At 40.0% G+C, this 26,595-nt stretch overlaps 1 protein-coding gene across 2 annotated transcripts in view; it reads right to left on the bottom strand.

Annotated features, from left to right (window-relative positions):
* Positions 1-26,595, bottom strand: part of LOC132822285 (inter-alpha-trypsin inhibitor heavy chain H3-like) — a 50,045-nt gene extending 23,450 nt beyond the window's left edge. The window contains exons 1-11 of one of the 2 annotated variants that reach the window (XM_060835461.1): positions 26,253-26,595; positions 26,085-26,138; positions 18,762-18,791; positions 15,015-15,181; positions 10,591-10,695; positions 8,214-8,376; positions 7,994-8,104; positions 7,787-7,915; positions 7,585-7,701; positions 5,497-5,665; positions 1,978-2,103 (exon numbers count right to left, since the gene is read on the bottom strand). In XM_060835461.1, the coding sequence (XP_060691444.1) occupies positions 1,978-2,103; positions 5,497-5,665; positions 7,585-7,701; positions 7,787-7,915; positions 7,994-8,104; positions 8,214-8,376; positions 10,591-10,695; positions 15,015-15,181; positions 18,762-18,791; positions 26,085-26,138; positions 26,253-26,342 (1,261 nt within the window). In that variant the 5' untranslated portion in view covers positions 26,343-26,595. The remainder of the gene's footprint in view (positions 1-1,977; positions 2,104-5,496; positions 5,666-7,584; positions 7,702-7,786; positions 7,916-7,993; positions 8,105-8,213; positions 8,377-10,590; positions 10,696-15,014; positions 15,182-18,761; positions 18,792-26,084; positions 26,139-26,252) is intronic. The other variant, XM_060835462.1, reaches the window with a different exon arrangement.

Below are 26,595 nucleotides of genomic sequence, written 5' to 3'. Positions count from 1 at the left end.
TAATTTGACTTTGTTAATCTCCTTTAGCTGAGATATTTGTTTCATCGATAGTCACAGGTGAGGAGCCGGAAGACTGGAGGTTGGCAAATGTGGTGCCACTGTTTAAGAAGGGCAGTAAAGACAAGCCAGGGAACTATAGACTGGTGAGTCTGACCTCGGTGTTGGGCTAGTTGTTGGAGGGAATCCTGAGGGACAGGATATACATTTATTTGGAAAGGCAAGGACTGATTCAGGATAGTCAACATGGCTTTGTGTGTGGGGAATCAGGTCTCACAAACTTGATTGAGTTTTTTGAAGAAGTAACAAAGAAGATTGATGAGGGCAGAGCAATAGATGTGATCTATATGGACTTCAGTAAGGCATTCGGCAAGGTTCCCCATGGGAGACTGATTAGCAAGGTTAGATCTCATGGAATACAGGGAGAATTAGACATTTGGATACAGAACTGGCTCAAAGGTAGAAGACAGAGGGTGATGGTGGAGGGTTGTTTTTCAGACTGGAGGCCTTTGACCAGTGGAGTGCCACAAGGATTGGTGCTGGGTCCTCTACTTTTTGTCATTTACATAAATGATTTGGATGCGAGCATAAGAGGCACAGTTAGTAAGTTTGCAGATGACACCAAAATTGGAGGTGTAGTGGACAGCAAAGAGAGTTACCTCAGATTACAACAGGATCTTGACCAGATGGGCCAATGGGCTGAGACGTGGCAGATGGAGTTTAATTCAGATAAATGCGAGGTGCTGCATTTTGGGAAAGCAAATCTGAGCAGCACTTATACATTTAATGGTAAGGTCCTAGGGAGTGTTACTGAACAAAGAGACCTTGGAGTGCAGGTTCATAGCTCCTTGAAAGTGGATTCGCAGGTAGATAGGATAGTGAAGAAAGTGTTTGGTATGCTTTCCTTTATTGGTCAGAGTATTGAGTACAGAAGTTGGGAGGTCATTTGCGGCTGTACAGGACCTTGGTTAGGTCACTGTTGGAATATTGCATGCAATTCTGGTCTCCTTCCTATCAGAAAGATGTTGTGAAACTTGAAAGGGTTCAGAAAAGATTTACAAGGATGTTGCCAGGATTGGAGGATCTGAGTTGCAGGGAACAGCTGAACAGGTTGGGGCTGTTTTCCCTGGAGTGTTAGAGGCTGAGGGGTGACCTTATAGAGGTTTACAAAATTATGAGGGGCATGGATAGGATAAATAGACAAAATCTTTTCCCTGGAGTCAGGGAGTCCAGAACTAGAGGGTGAGAGGGGAAAGATATAAAAGAGACCTAAGGGGCAACCTTTTCACACAGAGGGTGGTACTTATATGGAATGAGCTGCCAGAGGATGTGGTAGAGGCTGGTACAATTGCAACATTTAAGAGGCATTTGGATGGGTATATGAATAGGAAGGGTTTGGAGGGATATGGGCCTGGTGCTGGCAGGTAGGACTAGATTGGGTTGGGATATCTGGCCAGCATGGGTGGGTTGGACCGAAGGGTCTGTTTCCATGCTGTACATCTCTATGACTCTATGACTCTGTATTATAAACTTCAATTAGATCTCCTTTCATCCTTCTAAACATGTGGGAGTATAGGCCTAAACTGCCTAATTTCTCTTCCTAACACAAACTCCTCAACTCTCGAATTAATCTAATGAACCTTCTCTGAACCACCTCCAATACACCACATCCATCCTCGAGTAAGGTGACCAAAATTGTAGCAGTACTCCAGTTGCGATCACATTAATGCTTTGTACAGTTGCAGCAACTTTTCCTTACTACTGTAGCACTCTTCTTTTCATTCATTTCATTCAAGTCAATGGGAGAGCAGCCCTCTGAGTCCCCCATTTTCTACTGGCCACTGCATTGTGGAGGCTGGGTGAAATTAGGGATTTCAGTTATTCTAAGAGTGTGCAAACCGGCAGAGCTGTTTTACCCACCTACTATATTATGGGCAATAGTTTACAAGTCCGAAATTGAAGGCATTTATTTTCACTAACCTTCATTTGGATCACCATCAGTTAACAAAATAATCATAGAGACACTTCTTTCAGGCAGAAGCTTGTCTTGATGGGCCTTATTTAGAAGGTTTACTGCTTTCAACATTGGATCATTTATATTTGTTCCTGCAAAAGAAAACAAAGAATACCTGGTCTTTTAAAATGTTATAGTCTTGTAAAAATATATTTGGTTTCGCAAAGTGTAAATTATACAACTGAATTTCAGAAGTTAAAGTGTCAACTGACTGTTTATTTGATAATCAAGAGAAGTTCATTTAGATAAAATTGCAAAGTGTGGGAAAATGAATTTGATAGAGGCAGTTGGAGTCTTCAATTTTATTCACAAATTGCCTTACAGGGAAAACATTTAATTTAAGTATTATTGCCTTATAATTTCAAGAATGTCGATAAACATGTGTGCATATTTACCTGTGTCCATATTTACTAATTTGAAAACATTTATGCCTGGCAGGCATGGTTATCTATTGTGTAGTCAGGGTAAGAGAAGCGCAAGATTATGGCTAATTAAAAATAAATTGAAAGAGCAGCAACAATAAGAAAAACAAAGGCTAGCAGTGGCATTTATGTTCCACTGGAAATTATTTTGGATCAATTTTTGAGGACATATTATAACACACATCTAGTGTAAGTGGGACTGGAGCCCGGACGTAGGCAAACTAGTGCTGCACTTCAAGATCCCTATGTTCCATGGGACTTTGACTATGAATTGGAATGTGATGGGATTAAGAGAGAAGTGTGCCTTAGTTCAAAACTGGATAGGAGAAGATACCGCCAGTCAGTGTAAAAAGACGATATTTTATCCTATAATATCTTCAACAATAGAAAGAAATGTAATTTAAGGGGTATTAGACCATACATGAAATAGTCTGCAAGACATTTCTGTCATTGGTTAATAAGGTGATAAGTGTCAGTCAATAACTGCTTTAGTGAACTTTAGTTGTTTTGAATTACGAAACAAAATACAAGAAGCACAGTACATATAGGGAGCAGATGGAAAAAACTTTGACAAGACACCTGGAGGAAAAGTCAAGTGCTTGGGCAGGGGTTCAGGCACTGTTACTGCGACTTTAACCAAAAGCATAAAAGGCATATTATAACTCTCAATTTTACTTCGTAAAATGCTTCTCAGATAATAACGTCGCAAGTTTCAGTTCTGCCGAATAAAATATGATCATTGTCACCAATATTGATCAGCATTGGATCACTGGCTATTAAAATGTATTAAAAAGGAAACATAAATGCAGCTACATTTAAAGTTTTAAATCTACTCAGTTAGGGCAGGACAGGGGAGGGATGCCCTAATGCACCAGTGGAGTTGACAAGAGTTGGATAAATACAGTCGGCCAGAGAGATCAACCAAACTCTGTAATAAGGCTTTGGATAGGATTAGGAGGCAATTCTATTTGGATCAGAAATCACTCCAAGAGACATCTCTGCTGCCAGGGAAGAGATTGCTGTGGATGCTAGTACTCCTGGCTAGGCCAGCATTTATCACCATCGCTAATCGCCCTGGAGAAAGAAATGATATGCTGTTTCCTTAAACTGCTGAAATCCCTAGAGTGTGACGACACCCATGTTGTTGTTAGAAAGGTATTACACAGATTTTGACCCAGAAAAAGTGAAAAAATGGTGGCTTCGTTTGAAATGAAAGGCTTGGATTGGAATGTACAGGTGGTGGTACTCCTATTCAACTACTCCCTTGTCCTTCAAGATGGTTGATGTCTGGACTTAGCTTCATACTGTTGAGGGATCCTTGGTGAATTACTGCTAGTGTGCACCAATCGTGAAGGGAGCAATGTTGAAGGTGGTGCATGAGATACTAATCAAGGGGGCAGTTTTGTGCTGGATATGTCTAGCTTGATTATTGTTGGAGCTGCACTCATCCAGACAAGTGGAGAGTATTCCATTACACTCCTGGATTATGCCTTATGGAGGGTGAACTGGCATCTGAGAAACAGGAAGTGAGTTACTTGTCACAGAATTCCTAGCTTCTGACCTGCTCTTGTAGCCAATGTATTTATATGATTGGTCCAGTTTAGTTTTTGAGCAATGATAAGCCCAGGATCTTGGTATTGGGGTATTCAGTGATGATAATGGAATTGAACATCAAGGGACAATTCTTAGATTCTCTCTTGTTGGAGATAGTCATTGCCTGACAATTGTATGGCATGAATGTTACTCCTTCCCAAATTCTGCTCATGCTCCCAAAATCAGTATTTTTGTCCATCTCCTTTGCATTTCCTAATATCACCACTATTAAAATTCTCATTTTCTCAGATTTCCTAGCTTACATTTAATATCCAACAATGACAGGTACCATCTAAACACCTCATGAGTTACACATAACTCTACCAAAGTTGCTGATCAAACCTATCCATGTTGTTCTTCATATCTTATCACCCAGTGGCCAGCTTGTGACCTGATGGCCTGGATGGAGTAAAGGAAAAGAGATCTGAACAGGAAATAAAAAGTAACGCCTTTTTAAAAAAATCACGCATGGAGTGTTGGCATTTCTGGCTCGGCTAGCTTTTATTGCCAATCCCTAATTGCCCATTGGGCATTTAAGAGTCAGCATGTTGCTGGGGTTCTGGAGTTACATGTAGCCCTCGGAACACTTCAACCCCAGGGCATCCATGTGGACTTCAACAGTTTCCTCATTTCCCCTTCCCCCAGCTCACCCCAGTTCCAAACTTCCAGCTCAGCACTGTCCCCATGACTTGTCCTACCTGCCTATATTCTTTTCCACCCATCCACTCCACCCTCCTCCCTGACCTATCACCTTCATCCCCTCCCCCAATACCTATTGTACTCTATGCTACTTTCTCCCCACCCCACTCTTCTCTCATTTATCTCTCTATCCTTCAGGCCTGTATTCCTGATGAATGGCTTTTGCCAGAAACATCGATTTTACTGCTCCTCGGATGCTGTCTGAACTGCTGTGCTCTTCCAGCACCTCTAACCCAGAATCTGGTTTCCAGCATCTGCAGTCATTGTTTTTACCTTACATGTAGCCCAGTCCAGAAAAACAATGGCAAATTTGTTCGCAAAGGATATTGGTGAATCAGATAGATTTTCCCTGACAATCAACAATGGCTTTATGGTCATCATTAGAGCCTAAATTTCAGATTCTTTATCAAACTCAAATTCTGTTATTTGTCATGATGGTATTCAAACTGAGGTCCCCGAGCTGAGTTTCTAGACTGATAGTCTAGTGATAATACTGTTAGGCCATTGCTTTGATGAACAGGTATTGAAAGATATGAGGTTCTGTTAGCCCAGTTAGCTGACTTGCAATGCAGAGTAATGCCAAGAATGCAGGTTGAATTCCTGTACTTGCTGAGCTTACCATCAGGATCCCATCTTCTCAACCTTACTCCTTGTCTGAGGTGATCCTCAGTAGTTTTTGAGACTGCAACACTCTAAGATTATGGCAACTTTACTATTGGAAAATAAAGTATAAGAAATTCTCATTTTATTGATTAAAGTAGCAATTGTTACCTCCTCTGGCACTAATAGTTTCCACAAACATTTTAGCTTTAGTCACAGTGTTTGGAGTTGCTTGATGAATGGTATTTTTCCATATTTCAAAAGAGCTATGAAAGGTAATAATGGCAAAATGATCTTCTGTGCCCATATCATCCAAAATTTTTAGAAGGGCTTCATTTGTCTGAAAGAGACAAAACATCAGCCTGCATCTGTGAACATATTAACTTTACAAATTACACCAATGCATTACTACTACAGGCTTCATCATTTTCCTTGCCATATTGCTATGCTGTGAAGATGGTCCATATGAAGTGTAATTAAATGCTGAATGACTTAGACAAAGTACCAGTGAAAGTGGGACAGAGGTGAAGGCTAAGGGAAACAGACCCAAGCACTCAGAGCAGCAGACAGCTGGGGGTCAGAAATGAGAAATGGGGTTACAAGCAACAAAGGTCAGACAACACAAGTCAGAGTGATGGTACAAGACAGCAAGTAGCTGATCAGTTGGTGAGAATTTTGGTTTGTTTGCGTCTCTGAGACAGGCAGCTGAATTTTTCAAGAAGCATGTTAAACACTTCCTCCACTCCACACTCTCTACACGCTTCATGGTAGCTATATTTGACTGGCTTTATAAAGGCTGCCTTGTAGCAATAAAACATTGGGGTGGCCTTAATGATGTGAGAATTGCATTGTTATCCCCCATGAAATTGATATTTCACCCTTGAAAACTCTGGAGTAGGTGTACACTAAACAACAAGGATGCTATACTTGGGCAAGACTCAGCTTTCTTTTTTCCCCTCAGGTTTGAAGGCTAAAAGATTGCAACATCTTGGGCTAGGTGCCTGTGAATTGTACAGAAGGGGGTGCTGCTCCTGTCTTTCCAACTTTTTACTAGAATTGATGTAATAGTGGTTGACTCTGTCTCCTCTGTCTTCCTAAACTGACTATATTATGGACAATGGAGGAATTAGGCACTTTAAAGGGCAAGCAGACTATCTAATGTTTATCCTGCACACTATGTTATGAGTGACAGCTTGGAGATGAGAAGGAAGGCAGTAGGCTAGCCACCCATCCTATTTTATGCACCCACCTCCCTCAAATATGCCTGGCATTGGCCATAAAATTGAGCTTACAGTAGTTCTAGAAACTTTTAGCTGGGATAATTTATTTATTGCCTTACTGAACTAGTAAGTGGATTACATAAATACTTCATTAATATATCTATAAATGACTGTTACAAAAACAATCATGGGGACAGCATGGTGGTTAGCACTGCTGCCTCATAGTGTCAGAGACCCAGGTTTGATTCCATCCTCAGGCAGAATGCTCTTCGGAGGACTGGTATGGACTCGATGGGCCAAATAGCCTGCTTCCACATTGTAGGGATTCTATGATTATATGAAAAAAATTCAGACATTGAGTAAATAAATAAAAAGACTAGAGATGGCAGAGTCAGCTATGTGTTGGGATTTCAGTACAATAAAGCTAGTGAATATTGAGATTGTGAACAATGTTGAGATTGTTCCAGATTCCCACCTGCAGGAAGTATGCTTGTGGATTCAAAATAACTAATCATCTAACAGTAGCTGCTGAGCATAAGGAACTGTGATATGATGTCAATGCAAGATGGAGCAAGGACTCAAATATTGAGGGTTTCAGACAGATTCTTTCCAATCTTTCTTTCCTAATACACAATGTTATGTTTGATAACCATAAAATGTCAAAATAATGGTATACAGATGTTGGTTACTTTTGTGAAATGTTTTCACCAGGTCAGATTGGGTCACTGTTTGAGAAGAACCTATCCAATTTGTGTCAAACAGCAGGTGACTGCAAGCCCATGGAGTGTTAATGGAAAAGTGATATTTATGACAGGTACAATAAACATAGTAGGGACCATTAGCTTGTTTTCAATTCAGAACAATCATGGAATGATTTTTAGTTTAGCACAGTGTAGGGATTCTATGATTACATGATCAGCAATAGCTCAATGCCAAGACGCTTGGTTCTGTGTCAGAAGGAGATACAAGCACACATTTTAGAATGCAAGAAAAAATTATCTTTCCATCCATATCATTCAGGACCAAAAACTTTTCTTACCTGACGCATTTTAGTCCCTGTCATAGATCCACTTTGGTCAATCACAAATATAACATTTTTAGGTATTCTAGGTAGATTACCAGGAGCAAAATGATGTACAAAATACCCATTTACAACCTGAAAAATACATCACATAAAATCAAAAGATCACCAGAATAAATGGTCCTATGAAACTTCCATTTTAAATATAATGTTCAATTACCTGAACACTACCAGCAGACAGGTCTCTATTGACATCATATGCTATGATGAAGTCTCCATCCAGAATAGTCTCATGACAATCAGGACATTTGCGCTGTTGCTCAAGAGTTGGTTTAAAGGAAACATGGCCCTGAACAAAGCAGTGACTCAATGTTAATTTTTAATAGTTATTGATAAACTAAAATGTATTTTATGCAAAGCCACATACCTTTGTTGCAGTAAGAGTCTTTTTCACAATTGAAGTTAGATTATTTGTTAGGAACTTTGCATCAACATTTAGAAAGGCAATGCCTTGCGGTTCAAAAATAAGTACATCTATCTGGAAACAACAATTCCAAATGTAGAAAAAGTTAATTGTCATTACATAAGAAAATTCGGAACCGTCTCAACTAAAAGATTTTAATAATGTTACTACTTTAGAAAAATACCTGGAAATGTTTGACAAATTGCTTAGGTTTTACTCTGATATGCATTTCATATTTCCCCAGATTACGTTTTAATAATTCTTCATATGTTAGTTCAAAGGTGACTTTTTTCGTTGGTCCAATATTTACTGACACCTTGAACTTCTCCATTTTTCTTCCAGATGCTCTTTGGAAATCATAAAAACACAAGTTATATTATTCTTTCATACATGGAAGATGATGGAATCTTGGTGATATATTGAAGTAACAACAGAGCTTTTGTTGTTGCACTGTGAGACCTACATCATTATGATGAGGAATGAATTACAAATAATCAATTATGGGTATAGTAAATGAAAAATTTGCAATTATCCTGTCTTTTTCACAACCTCAGGATATCTTTAACCATTTATCAGACTCTGAACTACTTTTGAATATGATGCGGTGATATTGGTATTGGACTGTGTGAACAAGATCAGAAGTCACAAAACACTAGGTTATATTTCAACAGTTTTATTTGAAATCATAAGCTTTCAGTGTGCTGCTCTTTTATCACTTTACCTGTGAAGGAGTAGTGCATAGTTAGCAACCGACTTTCATACTAAAAGATCTAAAAAACAGCAATCAAATAACCTACCAGATAATCTGTTTGCAGTGAAACACAGAAAATATTATCAACATATAATTCAATCAGTTATGAATCATGAATTATTCAAGCAAAACATGACATTGTGGTCACCCTCCTCCATCCATCATATGAACAAGGAGCAGAAGTAGGCTGTTCGGAATCTCATGACTTCTGGGCCACTCCATAAGATCCTGGCTAATCTAACTGTAAACTCAAATCCACATCCCTGCCAACCCTGAAAATGTTCATCCACTTTTTAATAAGAATCATCCACTTCTGCCTTCAAACTATTCAAGCAAACTACTTCCACCATTTTTTTAGGAGAAGAATTCTAAAGCCTCACAATCCCCAGTGAAAACAAAACACCTCATCTGTTTTAAGCAAGTAAACCTTATTTTTAAACAGTAATCTCTAGTGTATAATTCCCCACAGCCAACCTATTAAGATACTTCAGGATTTCTGTATGTTTCACTTAAGTCACCTCTTACTCAAAGCTCCAGCGGAGATAAGCTTAACCGGTCTGATCTTTCCTCAGAAGACAATATGCTCTTTCTAGGTATTAGTCTGTATCCAGTACATTAGCATTCTTTGTTAAATAAGGTGACCAAGACAATATATAGTTCCTAGATGTGGTCTCACCAGTGCCTAGTAGAAATAATGCATAACCAAATACAAATTAAAATTCTATTAGTTTTCTTAATTACGAATCTGCATCCAAATTTTTATTTTCACATGCGCTAGGATGCATTAACAATTTACTAGACAAATTAAGATTCTAGGATAAAGTCTCTGAGAACATGAATACTTATCAGCTCACAACTCCAACAATTTACTCAGAACTACTTCTCTGGTGATTGTAATTTTCCAAAGCACCTTCCAGTCTTCCTTTTCCTGACTTATAGCTGTTTCTGGGACATTAGTTATATCTTCTATAGTGAAAACTGATGTAAAATACCTGCCATCTCCTTATTTTCCATTATTAATTCTTCAGGCTTTTTAAAAAAATTACTACAGATCACTTTGGAAACATTTTTCTGTGAAATATTTATAGAAGCTCTTACTATCTATTTTATATTTCTGGTGAGCCTTCTCATACTCTAATTTCTCGCCATTCATGCATTCAAATCCTCTTGCAATGATGGCTAACATACTATTTCTCTAGCATTTGTGAGATGTTATTTGTCTCTTCTCAAAGACAAAACTAAAGTAGTTGTCTAATTGCTCTGCCATATCATTGTTTTCCATTATCAATTCTCCCATTTTCTAAAAAAAAGGGGCATACATTTTCTTTATTAATCGTTTTATTTTTACATTCTTATGACTATAAAATGACATTATCTGGTATGAATAACAAACTTGTCAGAAACCACTTAATACATTGAGTGCGATATTTCTGTGATTTTGCATTACCAGCAATGTGTGCAGGTATTTGTTGTGACCCCCCCAGATTCTGAATCTTCAATTTCTGTTAGCTTGTGTGTTCTCAGAGCAATAGTGATCCCTTCATTCTGGAAAACTTTGTAAATAGGTAAGACTGCATTAAATTAATGAAACATTAACCAGGTGGATTGAAAACTACCTTGGCAAGCAATGATGATAAATAGACAAGTGACAGTCTTGGGGTGGTAGAAGGGACATTACCATTGGAGTTTCATGTGGCTATTCCTGCTCCTTTGCAGTCAATATTGAAGTGGACACTCTTCCGAGGAGTATGGGGAATGAACTAGTGAAAAAATGGATGTCATTGGTTAAATGCTTAGAAATTGTTCTTACTTTACAAGCCCTGCAGATTGGCCTCGTGAAACTGCTTGTTGGTACTGCTGCTGGGCAACTTGTTTTTCTTTTACTGCTCCCACGTACGTCACTCCATCTAAAGTCCTACAGAGAGAGAAAGCACATGATAAGAATGGGGTCTTAAAGGGAACTAAAACAACAAAAAAAAACTCAACCATGGAAGAGACAACTCAGCAGAATGGCAAGTGTGGCTGTAGGAATTGATATCAATTGCAACAGTTCCAGTAAAGAATACAGAACTGCTCAAACCTAATCTATATTCAACCAAAATTTTAATCAAGTGTAAAATGTATTGAAAGCACCAAAATCTTGATATCATTTAACATCTCAGGAAGCAGGTGTAATCTAAAGGAAGATTATAATTATTTTGTCAAGGATAATTATTTTGTCAAGTGAACAGATGCTCAAATATTCAAAACTGATTTAATTCAATACTCAGTACGTGTCATGTAAAATAGAAAGGTACAGATTTTAAAACCAAAAAGGAATTTAGAAGAGAAAGTAAAGCCAATAAATTCTCAAAAGATGAATGAAACATGCTGTTTAGAGACAGTGGTGGCAGGAAGACAATAGATTATTTCAAAGGACTTTGAATAGGCACTTCATGGAAATAACAATGTAGAATAATGGGTTAGAGTGAAGGAATGGCTCTGATTGGATTCTTTGAAAAAGAGATGAGTGAACTTGAACAGAATGACCAGCATCTGTGCTGTGAAGGTTTTACATCTTGATGAAAAATGAAAACATAAAATTATTTTGTACTAATAGCTACAAGTTAGCCAGTTAGAAATTAATTTTTCTTTCATATCTGTTGCATTGCCTAACGTTGCCAATTTCTTTGCAAAAGTTTTCTCTGGCTGAATCTGAAGGGGTAACTTCTTCTCAAAATAGTTTATTACCTAGTTCCCATTGCTACTTTTCTCTTGTCCACTGTTCACTCTGAAAATCATAAGATCAGAGATGCAGTCACTGTGGAAATTCAAACAGATTCACTGAATTCTGAATAGTTTGTTTGTAAGTAGATTTGGGTGTGTCTTATCTGTACTTAACTGCACATACAGACTTCAAAGACAACTGGCTAAATCATCCAAATCTGGCTGGACTAATTAAGACCCTATCAGATCCAGCTCTCGATCACTAAAATTGCACACCATTACAAAATCATTTTGTAATGCAAAAACGAAATCTAGGCTTCTTTATCCTACTGCAAACATCTGCTTAAATCCATCTAACCTGCCCACTCCACCTTAACCTCCAATAGTAAGTGCAAGAAGCTCTCTGCCTTCCTTATCCCTAAAGTTGAGACCACCCAAATCAATTGCTTTTGTGTAACCCTCTCTTATACTAGTTCACTTTGTTAAAATTCTTCCAATGCATGCCCCAACACTAAATTTGCATCTTTAGTTTCTTTTCTATCTTCCCTCTTGTCCTCTGAGTTCATCTCCCACGATTCTATCTCCACTAAATTGCTGCTGTTCATCATCCTCTCCTGGCCCAAGATAACCTTTGCTGATTACTACTATCCCTCAGGCATTAACACTCTTCTTTTTAGATCTGCCATAATTACACTTCATCTTAGATGAACAAACCATGGCCATACTGTCCTTGCAAACAACCATTCCTCTCCACATCCTCCAATGTGTCATTGTCTTCTAAACCTGTTCCCAGTTTTGGAAGTCAATGTTAGAATTCCTTGGATCAGGTTTCCATTCCTGCAACAGTATTAAACTGCTTTTTTAAAAGTCATAAATGGCATCCAATTTGATTGTGATAAAGGTACATTTTCCCTCTCTCTTTGACCTTCTTAACCTGTCTGTAGCCTTTGATATATGGCCATATTATTCTGTCAATTCCTCTCCATGGATATTTGTTGGGTAAAACCGTTCTCACCTAGTTCTATTCTTATCTATTTAATTGCAGCCAGAGATTCATTTTCAACAACTTCACTTGCTGCTCCAAAAGTATTATGTCTGGCATTTTCCAAGGGTCTATTTTTGTCCTTCCTATTTCTCATCTACTTGCTGCCCCTGCAACATCTTACAAAAGCTTAGTATTACTTTTCACATGTACGTAACTTACTACCAGTTCTACCATATCTTCCACTGTTGCTAAACAACTGAACGACTAATCTGATATCCAGTAGTAAATGAGCAGAAAATTCCTCAATAAAGGTTTGCAAAGACTAATGCTATTGGTTTCAGTACCTGCTATAAACATGGTTACCAGACTACTGACTTCATCCCTCTCCCTGGCAATGTCTGAGATTAAACCAGTTTGCTCGTAACCTCAGTGTCACATCACTCAGAGAAGCTTATGACCTTGTATACTTGACATTACTTAGACTTCCTGTTTCCATTGCCATTATATCAGCTCATTTCACACTGTCTTAGCTCATCTTCAGCTGAAACATTGTTCATAACTTCATTATCATTAGACTTGAGTATATCCACATGCTGCTGTCTCACACTATTCTTTGTAAACTGGCCATCATCCAAAACTGTGCTGACTGTGTCTCAACTGCATCAAGTCCTGTTCATTTCTCACCATATGCTTGCTGATCTATATAGGGGGAGGTGATGATCTAATGGCATTATTGTTGGCTTGTTAATCCGGAGACTCAAGAAATGTTTTGGGAACCAATGTTTGAACACTGCCACGGCAAAGATGGAATTTAATTTAAATAAAAATCTGGAATTAACTGTCTAATGATGTTTTGGAAATGCTAATGTTGGACTTGGGTATACAAGGTTAAAAATCATACATCACCCGGTTATAGTTCAACAGGTTTATTTGGAAGCACTAGCTTTTGGCTCATTGGTCTAGGGGTATGATTCTCACTTTGGGTGCGAGAGGTCCTGGATAAGCCCTGTTTTGCCAGTAGCAATGGTGGACTCTTCCTCTTTATGGGCATTTAAACGGGCATTGGATAGGCATATGGAGGATAGTGGGCTATTGTAGGTTTGGTGGGCTTGGATCAGCGCAACATCGAGGGCCAAAGGGCCTGTACTGCGCTGTATTGTTCTATGTTCTATGTTGTGTGCTTTTTTATTCTGTCTAATGATGACCATGAAGCCATTATCAATTGTTGGAAAAACTCATCTGGTTCACTTATGTCTTTTAGGAAAGGAAACTGTGAGCCTTACCTGGTCTGGCCTGATTGTGACTCCAGACCCACAAGAATATGGTTAACTCTTAACTGCCCTCTGGGCAATTAGGGATGTGCAATAAATGCTGGCCTAGCCAGCAATTCAGTCATCCCATGAAAGCATATTAAAAGTAAAATTGTTTCCTGGTCAAGCAATGTCTTGAATTTAAAATTCTGAAATTTGTCTTTAAATTCCCCCTTGGCCTTACCCTCCCTCCTTTCTGTGATCTCTTCCAGCCGAATAACCCTCAGATATTAGTGCTCCTCAAATCTGGCCCACTTGAACCTCCCTAATTTTAAAAACTGTCCCATCACTGGTGACTGCTTCTTCAGATGGTTAGACAGCAAGATTTGGAATACACACGATTGCATCTCTCCAACTCTCCATCTTTCCTCATTGAGGTCACTTTTTAAAATTGACTTCTTTGAAGAAGCTTGTGGCCATTTGGCTGAATATTTCTTTCTGTCATTCATTGTTACTTTGACTTTTAATGCTTCTGTTATGTAGCCATGGATCTGTTTTCACATAAAAGTCACTGTAAAAAAGTCATTATTATTGTTGTAAAAAATGTTTCTCCTTGCAAAGGTTTTGCTACTGTCTAACAAAATTAAATTTTAAATTTGTTAGACAGTAGCAATAACTTTGCAAGGAGCAAAATCTAAAACCATAGAATATTTACGGCACAGAAAAAAACAATTTGTTTAACCTTGTTCCTACCATCTCTCCGAAAGAGCAATTCTGATTGCAGAAGTCCCTCATGTCTGGAACCATTCTTAATTATTTTTGGCACCCTCCATAAGTATGCCATATTTTTCCAAAAGTGTGATGCCCAGAATAAGACACAATATTGCATTTAAGAGCCAAACTATTGCATCATTTATATTATGTTCTTGCTTTTGTCCTTTATGCCTTTATTTATAGAATATTATATTGTCACAATTGACTTTAATCCTCTGAAATGCAGAAATCAGCCTAGTTATTTGTGTATTGGTGGTAAATGAACAGGACTTGATGCAGTTGAGACACGGTCAGCAGAGTTTGAATGATGGTCAGTTTACAGAGAATAATAAACATTTGAACATCCCAATTTTGTATGAGCAAGATGTATTTGTTGGGATAAAAATCAAGCAAGGTTAAAAAAAATCTTTAGTCTTATATACAATTAATATAATTTATATATATTACATATATTCAAAAATATTAAAGTTATTTCATGCTAATTAGTCAATTTAACTGAATAATGGAGTTTATACTGACATGCTGAAGTTGGTAATAAATGCAGTTTTAGGTAGTTCCATTTCAAAGAAAGCTTCCCTCGATTCATTTGCTCGATTTACCACTCGGTTGATTACCATGTTGTGAGCAAATCGCGAAGTAACTTTGGACTCAATCTTCATACTGTAAATTTCAAGCTCCCCCTCAGGCTGAAGGAAATTGAGGAGTGACATTTTAATGAGAAATTACTGATGCAAGCAACTAAAACATCCAAACAGATCAAACTCAAAGTAAATCAGTGCTATGTATTATTCTTGTGCAACTTAATAAAGCTTCTATTTTTACTTTCAAAGATCACTTTGGAAAAATGTTAACCATAGAAACACTTCACAAAATCATATTCTCTATAAATAACAAAAGAAAGAAGACAAATTAACATGACTGATAAAATTCACCTAGCATTAGAGAAGATTTGTAGCTCAGATTGAGGTTGTGTATGTAAATTCATTCACTGAGCTGGAAAGTTCATTTTCAGATGTTTCATCACCATACTAGGTAACATCATCAGTGAACCTCCTGTGAAGCATTGATGTTAATGATCTGCTTTCTATTTATGAGTTTAGGTTTCCTTGGGTTGGTGATGTCATTTCCTGTGGTGATGTCATTTGCTGTTCTTTTTCTCAGAGAGTGGCAAATAGGATGTGTTTGTTGATAGAGTTCCAGTTAGATTGCCATGTTTCCAGGAATTCTCATGCATGTCTCTGTTTGGCTTGTCATAAGATGGATGTGTTGTCCCAGTCTAAGTGGTGTCCTTCCTCATCTGTATGTAAGCATATTTTTAAGACTGGGTCATATCGTTTTGCAGCTAGTTGATGTTCATGTATCCTGGTGGCTAGTTTTCTGCCTGTTTGTCCAACGTAGTGTTTGTTACAGTTTTTGCAAGGTATGTTGTAAACGACAAGGGCTTTCCCTATTGTCTGTATGGGGTCTTTTCAGTTCATCAGCTGCTATTTTGGTGTGTTTGTGGGCTACCATGATGCCAAGAGGTCTGAGTAGTGTGGCAGTCACTTCCTGCACAAACGCCTAAGGAAACAGGTATTACCTAAATGTCTGAAATACAAACCTATCCTCAGCACTCCACTAGCCAAAAGGATAGCAGAGCAAAACAGCTGTAGAATGCTTAGACAAATGATTAATTATGCCCACAACAGACTCTGTAAATACAACAGGGAAATTTCGTGCCAAAAAACTTAACTCACTAACACAACAGACCATGAATGGACAGACACAGTACAACAAGCCATAGACATTAGACGGCGACACACACAGAAAATGACAAAAAAACTAGACCCGCAGGAAAAAGCTAGATAAACTCACACAAAATAACAACACAGACAACACAGAAGCATGGATAGAAAACTTATTTGATTGACATTTAATAGACTCGGAAAAAGCCATTGGTGGCACGGTGGCACTGCTGCCTCACAACGCCAGAGACCCGGGGTCAATTCTCGCCTCAAGCGACTGACTGTGTGGAGTTTGCACATTCTCCCCCGTGTCTGCATGGGTTTCCTCCGGGTGCTCTGGTTTCCTCCCACCGTCACAAAGATGTGCAGGTTAGGTGAATTGGCCATGCTAAATTGCCCATAGTGTTAGGAGAAGGGGTAAATGTATGGGTGGGTTATGCTTCGGCGGGTCGGTGTGGACTTGTTGGGCCGAAGGGCCTGTTTCCACATTGTAAGCAAGCTAATCTAATCTAAGTGGATTAAATTACAACTTGCAGGATGTGGACAAGAAAGATTTGTTAGCAACATTAGAAACAACACTGAAAGAGAACAAACTCAAAGAAGAAACCTGGCAAATCATTAAACAGACAGTCACACCAACATTAAGCAGGAAAAAGGAAGGAAACAACTAATACACAGGAAAGGAAAACAATAGAAGGACTCAAAAAAGATAAAATCATTGTGATCCTACCTGCAGACAAAGGACACCTGACAGTCATTTTAAACTGAACAGACTACATTGAGAAAGCGAATGCACTGCTTGCAGATACTGACACTTACCAACAGGTGGCAATAGACCCGACCCCACAACTAGAGAACCAAATCATAGCCCTACTCAAAAAACTTCAGAAATCTGGAGAATTAAGGAAATCAGACTTTCAAAAAATGAAACCAGAGGGATCCAATACACTACGCTTCTTTGTATTACCCAAAATTCACAAACCAGGAGCCCCCTCAGACCCATACCTGCAACACCAATGTACAGATTAGCCAAGGAGCTACACCAAAGACTAAAACACTTAGTAGAAGACTCACACCACTCCATCCAGCCCACCCAAGAATTCCTGAACACCATCAAAGACACCAAGATAGAAGATGAAATAATGGTCTCTTTTGTCATAACAGCCCTGTTCACATCCATCAACATCAACTTGGCCAAGGAAACATTGACCACTATTAGAAGAACCAAAGACACATACACCAAACACCACCAACTTCATCAGCAAGGACAACATCGTCAAGTTAGCAGACCTATGACTTATCACCCACTTCATTTTCAATAACAAAACCTACAGACAAACCCACGGAACACTCATGGGATCTCCAATATCAGGGTTCTTAGCACAGGCAGTAATGTAGAGACTCAATTAAACTGCTCTGCCAACCATCCAATCCAAATGTTGAGTTTGTCATCACTAAATGAAACAAATTAGAGGAAACCTTCACAATTATCAATAATATCCTTACTGGCAAAGAATTCACTAAAGAGGAGGAAAACAGCAACAAACTTCCATTCCTAGATGTCACAGTAGAATGAACAATCAACGGGGAACTTTAAACCAGCATCTACAGGAAAACAACACATACTGACCAAATATTGAACTACAGAAGCAATTATCCCAACACCCACAAACAAAGCTGCATTAGAATATTATTTCAATGAGCCATGACACACTGCAGCCCAGAGAAATTACGAAGAGCAGTGGAAATCATCGATACAGTGCATTCAAAAAGAATGGGTACCCAATGAACACAGTCCGCTGATTTCTCAGCAACAAACTCAAACAAGCAGACAAACAGTGTCCAGTAACCCCATCCATTCTCCCGTACATCAACGACATCTCAGAAATGATAGCCAGACTACTCAGACCTCTTGGCATCATGGTAGCCCATAAACCCACAAACACACTAAAATAGCAGCTGATGAACTGGAAAGACCCCATACAGACAATAAGGAAAGATAAAGTCATTTACAACATACCTTGCAAAAACTGTAACAAACACTACATTGGAGAACAGGCAGAAAACTAGCCACCAGGAAATATGAACATCAACTAGCCACAAAGAGATATGACCCATTCTCACTAGTATCCTTACACACAGATGAGGAAGGATACCACTTCGATTGGAGCAACACATCCATTCTAAGACAAGCCAAACAGAGACACGCACGAGAATTCCTGGAAGCATGGCATTCCAACCAGAACTCTATCAACAAACACATCGACTTTGACCCCATTTACCACTCTCTGAGAAAAAGAACAGCAAATGATGTCACCACAGCAAATGACATCACCAACCCAAGGAAACCTAAACACATAAATAGAAAGCAGGTCACTAATACCAGTACTTCACCAGAGGCTCACTGATGATGTTATCTAGTATGGTGATGAAATATCTGAAACCAAATCTTCCAGCTCAGCGAGCAAACTTACATTTATTCACCCAGCAGATTAAAGTAAAAACACATTGAAATAAATAATACCAGAGAAATCAAACTTACATTTTTGGCAAGTTCCTCAATGCTCCTTTTCTGTTCTCAGCCAAGAAGAAGGACCAATACATGTAATAAAATGCATTTGTTATACATACAAGAAAATGCAGCATTAAAATGAAGTTATATTCCATAACATTAATGTTTAATACATATAAAAATACAAAATCAAGCATGCACTTTTTTGTAAAGTACGAAGTACAGTATTCAATGCACAACCTATCTAGATACAAATGCTTAGAGTGTTGTAAGACTTTATTCATAATTCTTGCACTTTGTTAGTAAAGAAACTAGCTTTTAGCCTGATTAATGTGAAATAAGAAACATAAGTAGATATTATCATCTCACATTTAGTTCTATAACTTTATGAATTAACAGTACATCAAGGACAAGAGGCTCATGCACCACTGCAGTTAAAGAGTATATTTCACATTTATTGATTTGGAACAGTTCATTATAAATTACAATAAATAGGATCTCTGGACGTTTTCATAAAATACTAGTACACATCCCAGACTTCACTCCAACTTTTTGTGATTTAACTATCATTTCCTATAATTGCATGTCAAATGCTAACTTTTAATATATAAAGTTTATTTTAATGTGCACTATTTGAAATTGTCCACTTTCCACACGAAATGTCAATTGCTTTGATTCAAAAACTGATTCACGTTATCAGAGACAAAAGAGTACAGTCCAGGTGAGGAAACATACATATCCAGTCCATCAAATGATATTCCCAAATTTAATGCATTTTTTTGGAGCAAAGATTATCTTAATTGTCTCAGGATGAATGTCTTCAAACAATAAATAAGGATGTGACTAATCAACTAAGACAATTACCAAATTTAGAAATTGTGGTATTGTGAAAAGCCATATGGTGTGGCAACATTGTTTGTCAGTATTTGATCTTTAAATGCTGTCTGCAGTAAGACAGCAGTAGCAACAATTTAAAAGCAAAAACATCTATTTTAAAGAATTGAAGGAATGTTAGATTGTAAAGTCTCAAGCTAGTTTTCTTTTAAGTTCACCGATGCTCCAAACCAACCTCCTAGTAGTGAGTGAACAAGCAACGAACCTTGTGACCTGCAGAAAATCTATCCTTTCTAGAGAATCCTGAAATGGCTTCAGTGCTTAATTCACTTAAATTATCTTTCAGGAGTAAAAGATGTCTTTCTTATTAGGCTTGCAGTATACGTTTATCCAGGAGAAGAAAACAATCCTGTTTATTTAAACACACAACAAACTTCCTGCTAGTTGCTTGAATTGTCTACACGTTCGGGTTAAATTGCACATTTTCTTGATTATGCACAATTGGAAACAGAATTTCAGCAATTTTTTAATTCACTCTGTTAAACAACATGAAATACTATAGCTAAAATTTACATATAAGACAAGCACAGCAATACAAACAAGGAGCAGCCATTTGAGGCTGCTCCGCATTTCAATAAGATCATGGCTTATCCAACTGTCAATTCCAGTCAGTATTCCTGCCTACTCCTAATAATCTTTCAATCTCTTGCTTAATGTAAATCCATTTACCTCTGTCTTAAACATTTTTGGGGCTTTCCTTTCACCACCCTCTCAGGAAGAGAGTTCCAAAGACTCAAGATTCTCCCAGTGTCAGTGTGAATTTCCTCCAGGTGATCGGGTTTCCTCCCACAATCCAAAGATGTGCAGGTCAGGTGAATTGACCATGCTAAATTGCCCATAGTGTTAGGTGCATTAGTCAGGGGTAAATATAGGGTAGTGGAATGGGTCTGGGTGGATTACTCTTTGGAGGGTCAATGTTGACTTGTTGGGCCAAAGGGCTTGTTTCCATACTGTAGGGAATCTAACCTAACCATCAAAGATTAAAAAGATAGCAAATTTCCTTCTGTAAAAGGACATTAGCAAACCATAGGTTTTTATAACCATCAACATTAGTTACATGACCATCATTAGACTAATGAATGAATGAATGACTGAATTAAGTAATTAATTAGCTTTATTGTTACATGTACAGTACTCATATGAGCTGCAAATGTGTTGCTGGTCAAAGCACAGCAGGCCAGGCAGCATCTCAGGAATAGAGAATTCGACGTTTCGAGCATAAGCCCTTCATCAACTTTACCAACACCTTCCATCCCGACCTGAAATTCACCTGGACTGTCTCAGACTCCTCCCTCCCCTTCCTAGACCTTTCCATTTCTATCTCGGGCGACCGACTCAACACAGACATCTATTATAAACCGACTGACTCCCACAACTACCTGGACTACACCTCCTCCCACCCTGCCCCCTGCAAAAACGCCATCCCATATTCCCAATACCTTCGTCTCCGCCGCATCTGCTCCCAGGAGGACCAATTCCAACACCGCACAGCCCAGATGGCCTCCTTCTTCAAGGACCGCAGATTCCCCCCAGACGTGATCGACGATGCCCTCCACCGCATCTCCTCCACTTCCCGCTCCTCCGACCTTGAGCCCCACTCCTCCAACCGCCACCAAGACAGAACCCCACTGGTTCTCACCTACCACCCCACCAACCTCCGCATACAACGTATCATCCGCCGCCATTTCCGCCACCTCCAAACGGACCCCACCACCAAGGATATATTTCCCTCCCCTCCCCTATCAGCGTTCCGCAAGGACCACTCCCTTCGTGACTCCCTCGTCAGATCCACACCCCCCACCAACCCAACCTCCACCCCTGGCACCTTCCCCTGCAACCGCAGGAAATGTAAAACTTGCGCCCACACCTCCACACTCACTTCCCTCCAAGGCCCCAAGGGATCCTTCCATATCCGCCACAAGTTCACCTGTACCTCCACACACATCATCTATTGCATCCGCTGCACCCGATGTGGCCTCCTCTATATTGGTGAGACAGGCCGCTTACTTGCGGAACGCTTCAGAGAACACCTCCGGGCCGCCCGAACCAACCAACCCAATCACCCCGTGGCTCAACACTTTAACTCTCCCTCCCACTCCACCGAGGACATGCAGGTCCTTGGACTCCTCCACCGGCAGAACACAACAACACGACGGCTGGAGGAGGAGCGCCTCATCTTCCGCCTGGGAACCCTCCAACCACAAGGTATGAATTCAGATTTCTCCAGTTTCCTCATTTCCCCTCCCCCCACCTTGTCTCAGTCGGTTCCCTCAACTCAGCACCGCCCTCCTAACCTGCAATCCTCTTCCTGACCTCTCCGCCCCCACCCCACTCCGGCCTACCACCCTCACCTTGACCTCCTTCCACCTATCCCACCTCCATCGCCCCTCCCCCTAGTCCCTCCTCCCTACCTTTTATCTTAGCCTGCTTGGCTCTCTCTCTCTTATTCCTGATGAAGGGCTTATGCTCGAAACGTCGAATTCTCTATTCCTGAGATGCTGCCTGGCCTGCTGTGCTTTGACCAGCAACACATTTGCAGCTGTGATCTCCAGCATCTGCAGACCTCATTTTTTACTCAGTACTCATATGAGTACAGTGAAAAGTTTACACATTGCCACTTACAACGCCATCTTAGGTACAAAGGTACCTACGTACAGCTTCTTCAGTGACAAGATTAGTTAGTGCAACAATGTCACCAACACATGGTGCTATCTTAGGTACAGAGTATCTAGGTACAATCCTTAGTTACAGAATAGAGAAAGGAAGAAAAAATGTTACATTACAATGATATACCGTATAACATAGGGCAGAAAACCAAGAAGCAAAGTAAAGAAGACAAATATCACAGTCTCTCTCCAAGGACTCTCCACAACAGACCAGTGCAGCAGTCCTTCATATGGCCTGACTGCTGGTTGTCATCACGGTCTGCAGTGGACCGCTGGTCAAGGGAATCTGTTCTATGGGCCACTGGAGTCCCCACTCTGGCCTCTGGTCACTGGCATCCCTGCTTGAGGCTGCTGGTCACTGGTGTCCTTGCTTTGGAGGCTGGGTTTGGGTGTCTGAGGCTAAGAGAAGAGAGGAACAGAGGGAGAAAAAAAGAAAAAAAACCGAATGGGCAGAGTAGATGAGCTCTGGCTGGAGCATTTTACTCTGCCACTATCTTACTGTGAAGATGTGAACAATTCCAGATTTTCAATTAAAAATTGCACCATCTGCCATGATGGGATTAGAGTTTAAATCACCAGAACATTAGCCTTGCACTCTGAATTACTTTATTCAAGGTGAATGGCTAATGCCTGATATGTCGACTCTCCTGCTCCTCAGATGGAGACAGGTATATGAGTCCTGCAGCCAACATAGAACTGACAATGTTGGTGGACTCCTCCAACCTTTTGATCCAATTTACTGAGGATCTCCAATAAATTTACCTGTTGCTTCTGTGTCTGTTTTTGCATTTGAGTGAAGTTATTAATGGCTGACATGTGATGTGACACTGCCTGAGGTTGATTGGGTGTTTGTTCTCTGACAGTCATGTGCTCATCAGAATGTGCTCCCAAGTATGCTCCAGATTAAATACCATGGTGAAATAATCAGAGTTGGTAGAAGGTGCCGAAGACAGTATTGCTGGTACGTCCTCTGAGGGATCTGCATCTTCTTCCTCAGAGCTGGAGGAAGAGCTGAAATCAACAAGGGATGTTTGATATTGGCAGAGGCTGTCCTGATGCTACTAAGCCTGTATAAGACACAAGAAGGAATAAGTTTCACCAAAGGAATGGTCTTGAGCACTGTTATATTATGTTCATAGTCACTGATAATGGAAAAATAGAAGAGTGTAGGACAATGAAGCTTACTTGGTTGTGAGGTACTTGGAGCCCTCAGTGTTTGGGTCATGGTCCTCTCCCATAAGCTCATGGATTTTGTCCTTGTGTGGTGTGAAGAGACAAATGTCAGCTGGCTGTCTTGGTACTTTCAGCCCTATTATGATCTTTTTCTCCTGCAATGAGACAAAGGAAGGATTGAGTAAGATAAAAGTGACTGGTCGAGTTCTTAATGGTGAATCAAGTGCAGAAAAGATGGTAAAGTGTCAGAGAATAAAGAGTGCAAGGTAGGGTTTGTAGTTTGGGACCAATACAATGGGTCAGAGCCAAAAAGGGAAGATGCTACATGCAATAGTAACAGTCATAAATCTTGATAGATGTGGGTACAGTAGCAAGGTTAGAATGGGTGTGAGGTTAAAAGAGAGAAGAAATGGTACTTACCCCTGTGGAGTGCAGAAAGTCATTAACTGTATTGCCATCTTGCTGCACCTTCCTCCAGACTGTAAACATCACACTGACCAAGATGACTAATTCTGTTTAGGCTGACAGCATCCAGTGCCATTGTCTCGTCTTTCCTCTTCACCACCAAAACCTGGTCATCAGGTGTGAGGCACTGTCATTGCTGTTATACGTGGCACAGGTCTGGCCTATTCCCAGAACCTGTGCCACTGCAGTCACCCGGGCCATCTTCCATTTTATATGGAGATCAAAGATGGACCAGGTCTGAAGGGACTCGATGTATAAAGAGCTGGGCAACAGGGGAAAAAACACGTCCAATACCACCCTCACTCTGATGGCCACCTTTTTGTGTGTGGCTGCATCAAGCTGTGTGTGGATCCCCGGTACGCAAATACCAAGTGTCCCTGGTGTTGCAAAGGATGGGCCTGACCTCGCTGCCGTGGAACGATCCAAGTAGTTGGACCATTTCGTATCACCTGTCCTTCATGGAGAAGTTTATGAAGAAAAACACCTTTGACCACAAGTCCATCAGGAAGTGGTCAGCATGTCGTGCCCTTGAGACCCTTCGGGAAAAGGAGAGGGTGGATCCTATCGAGCGGTTCCCTGAGCAGACTGTCAAAGTCATTTGGCAGAATGCCTCAGCGCCAGAACTTTCCAACAAGCACCAAGACATGGCTTGGCTGGTGGTGAGAAGGGCTCTGCCTGTGAGATTCTTTATGCACGACCGGAGTCTCTGCTGCACTGCATGCTGCCCTCGAAGTGGCTGTGGGGGGGGGGACGACACCATCACACATCTCCTTCTGTAATGTGCCTATGCAAAAGAAGTCTGGAGAGGAATGCAGCGGGGTTTGTCAAGGTTCGTCCCGAGCAGCGCCGTGACGCGGGACTCCGTGCTCTACAGTCTGTACACTGTACACTGAGACAAACATCAACTGTGCCTGGAGGATCATCAACTCAGTGAAAGAGTCTCTTTGGGTGGTCTGAAACCTGTTGATCTTCCAGCTGAAGGAGTTGACATCAACTGAGTGTTGCAGACTGGCACATTCCAAGGTCCAGGACTACGTGTTGAGTGACGTATTGAAGCTTGGGGCAGCTGCCGCCAAGGCACGGTGTGGAAAGACCACCATGTAACATCTGCCTGCCGAAGAAGAACAGGGGGCCCATGCAGTCATTTGGGCTCCGCTGACGCCTCAGCAGAAGAGCTGGATAGTAAATGTACAGACTTGTATATAGGAAAAATTAATTTCAATGTCTGCATGTAAAGCAATGTAATGTGTGCACAAGAATGGCATGACCAATTATATAGAGATCCAAATAATTTTATGAATAAACTATATTTTTGAAATAAAAAAACCTGTCTATCAGGACCTCCAGGTCCCTGTAGATAACGTAGGCGGCCAACTTCTCTTTCTCAGCTACATCGTCGAAAATTGCACAGTAACATGTTAACAGAAGTTCGTCGCTAGCATTGTTTGAAACAGTGCCCAGAGAGTCCTCGAACCAATGAACCTTTATATTACTGCTAACCCGAAGATTATGCTGAGCTATACTCTGGAGACCGGATATATAACTAATAAGGAAAGCAGCAGAGAATCGCGTGAGAAAAGTTATTAACGTTCAAGGAGCGAAATCTTCTATGAAACCCATTTATGAAACACTTGGCCAAACACGAGAATGCTAGTTTACATTCCATTATCAGTTTCTTGATGCTCCTTTGTCAAATTATTCTAGAACAATTGATAATCAAAGCATTTAGTGTTAAACCTGCAACCAAGACACCATAATAATTCATCCTTTAGTGGAAAGATCGACCTCTATGCATTGACAACTGATCAATCGCGTACATAACAACTCTCAGTGAATCGAAGTAGTACCCAATCTTAAATCAAATTCGATTCAAGACAGTGGTTACATAACTGAAACCTAACGAGGATTCATTTATATCGCTCTTGGTTTAATCTAGTCCGGGATTTCATTTAGCATGTTATTTCTTTGTTATTTGCATTGGTCACAACATAGTTTCAGTAAAAGCGTGTGAAGCTTGTAAATCACAGTGGGTGAGAATAACTCTTTAAAGCTCGGATGTAAAGTATATGATCAATAGCCTTTGTATTTTACTGAGTAACATTTCGCAACTGATTAAATGCACATTTCTTTTTACATGCACGGACTGGTTGACAACCTTCAGGGTTCTTCCGGCTGGTTTCTGATCATTTGACAAAGAGTTCGCATGCCTCTGTTCAAATCAAAACAAAATTAAGCAGCGAATTAAGAAAGTTATTACAAATATTTTGAAGCTTAAATATAAGCAGTAAATTAGCGAATTTAGAAACTCGTAATAAATGATTACCTTCTGCCGGTACGATTCCATTATTATGTAATCAGAGGATATTAACGCAGGGATAGAAATCAGAAAAAGAAAGAGCAGCATTATTTTCATTTTGTACGATGCTATTCTGACAATGGAACTACGAGGAACTAAGTTTTATTCTGAGTTCTGTTAATTGACCCTACACCTAATAATTGCAGGGAAATTGTTGAAAGCGAAGATTTTCTTTGAGACACACACCGCAGTCTGGTTTGTAGGTAGAGGTCAGGAGTTGAGCGAATTATCTTTGTTGCCGAATGCACAAGTTGACATCGCTCAGTCGACCTTTGCTTGTGGATCTTCAGAACCAGCTTGTTTACCACAT

Source organism: Hemiscyllium ocellatum, chromosome 14 (genome assembly GCF_020745735.1).
Source record: "Hemiscyllium ocellatum isolate sHemOce1 chromosome 14, sHemOce1.pat.X.cur, whole genome shotgun sequence".
NCBI lineage: Eukaryota > Metazoa > Chordata > Chondrichthyes > Orectolobiformes > Hemiscylliidae > Hemiscyllium > Hemiscyllium ocellatum.
This window is presented reverse-complemented; position numbering and strand designations above follow the sequence as displayed.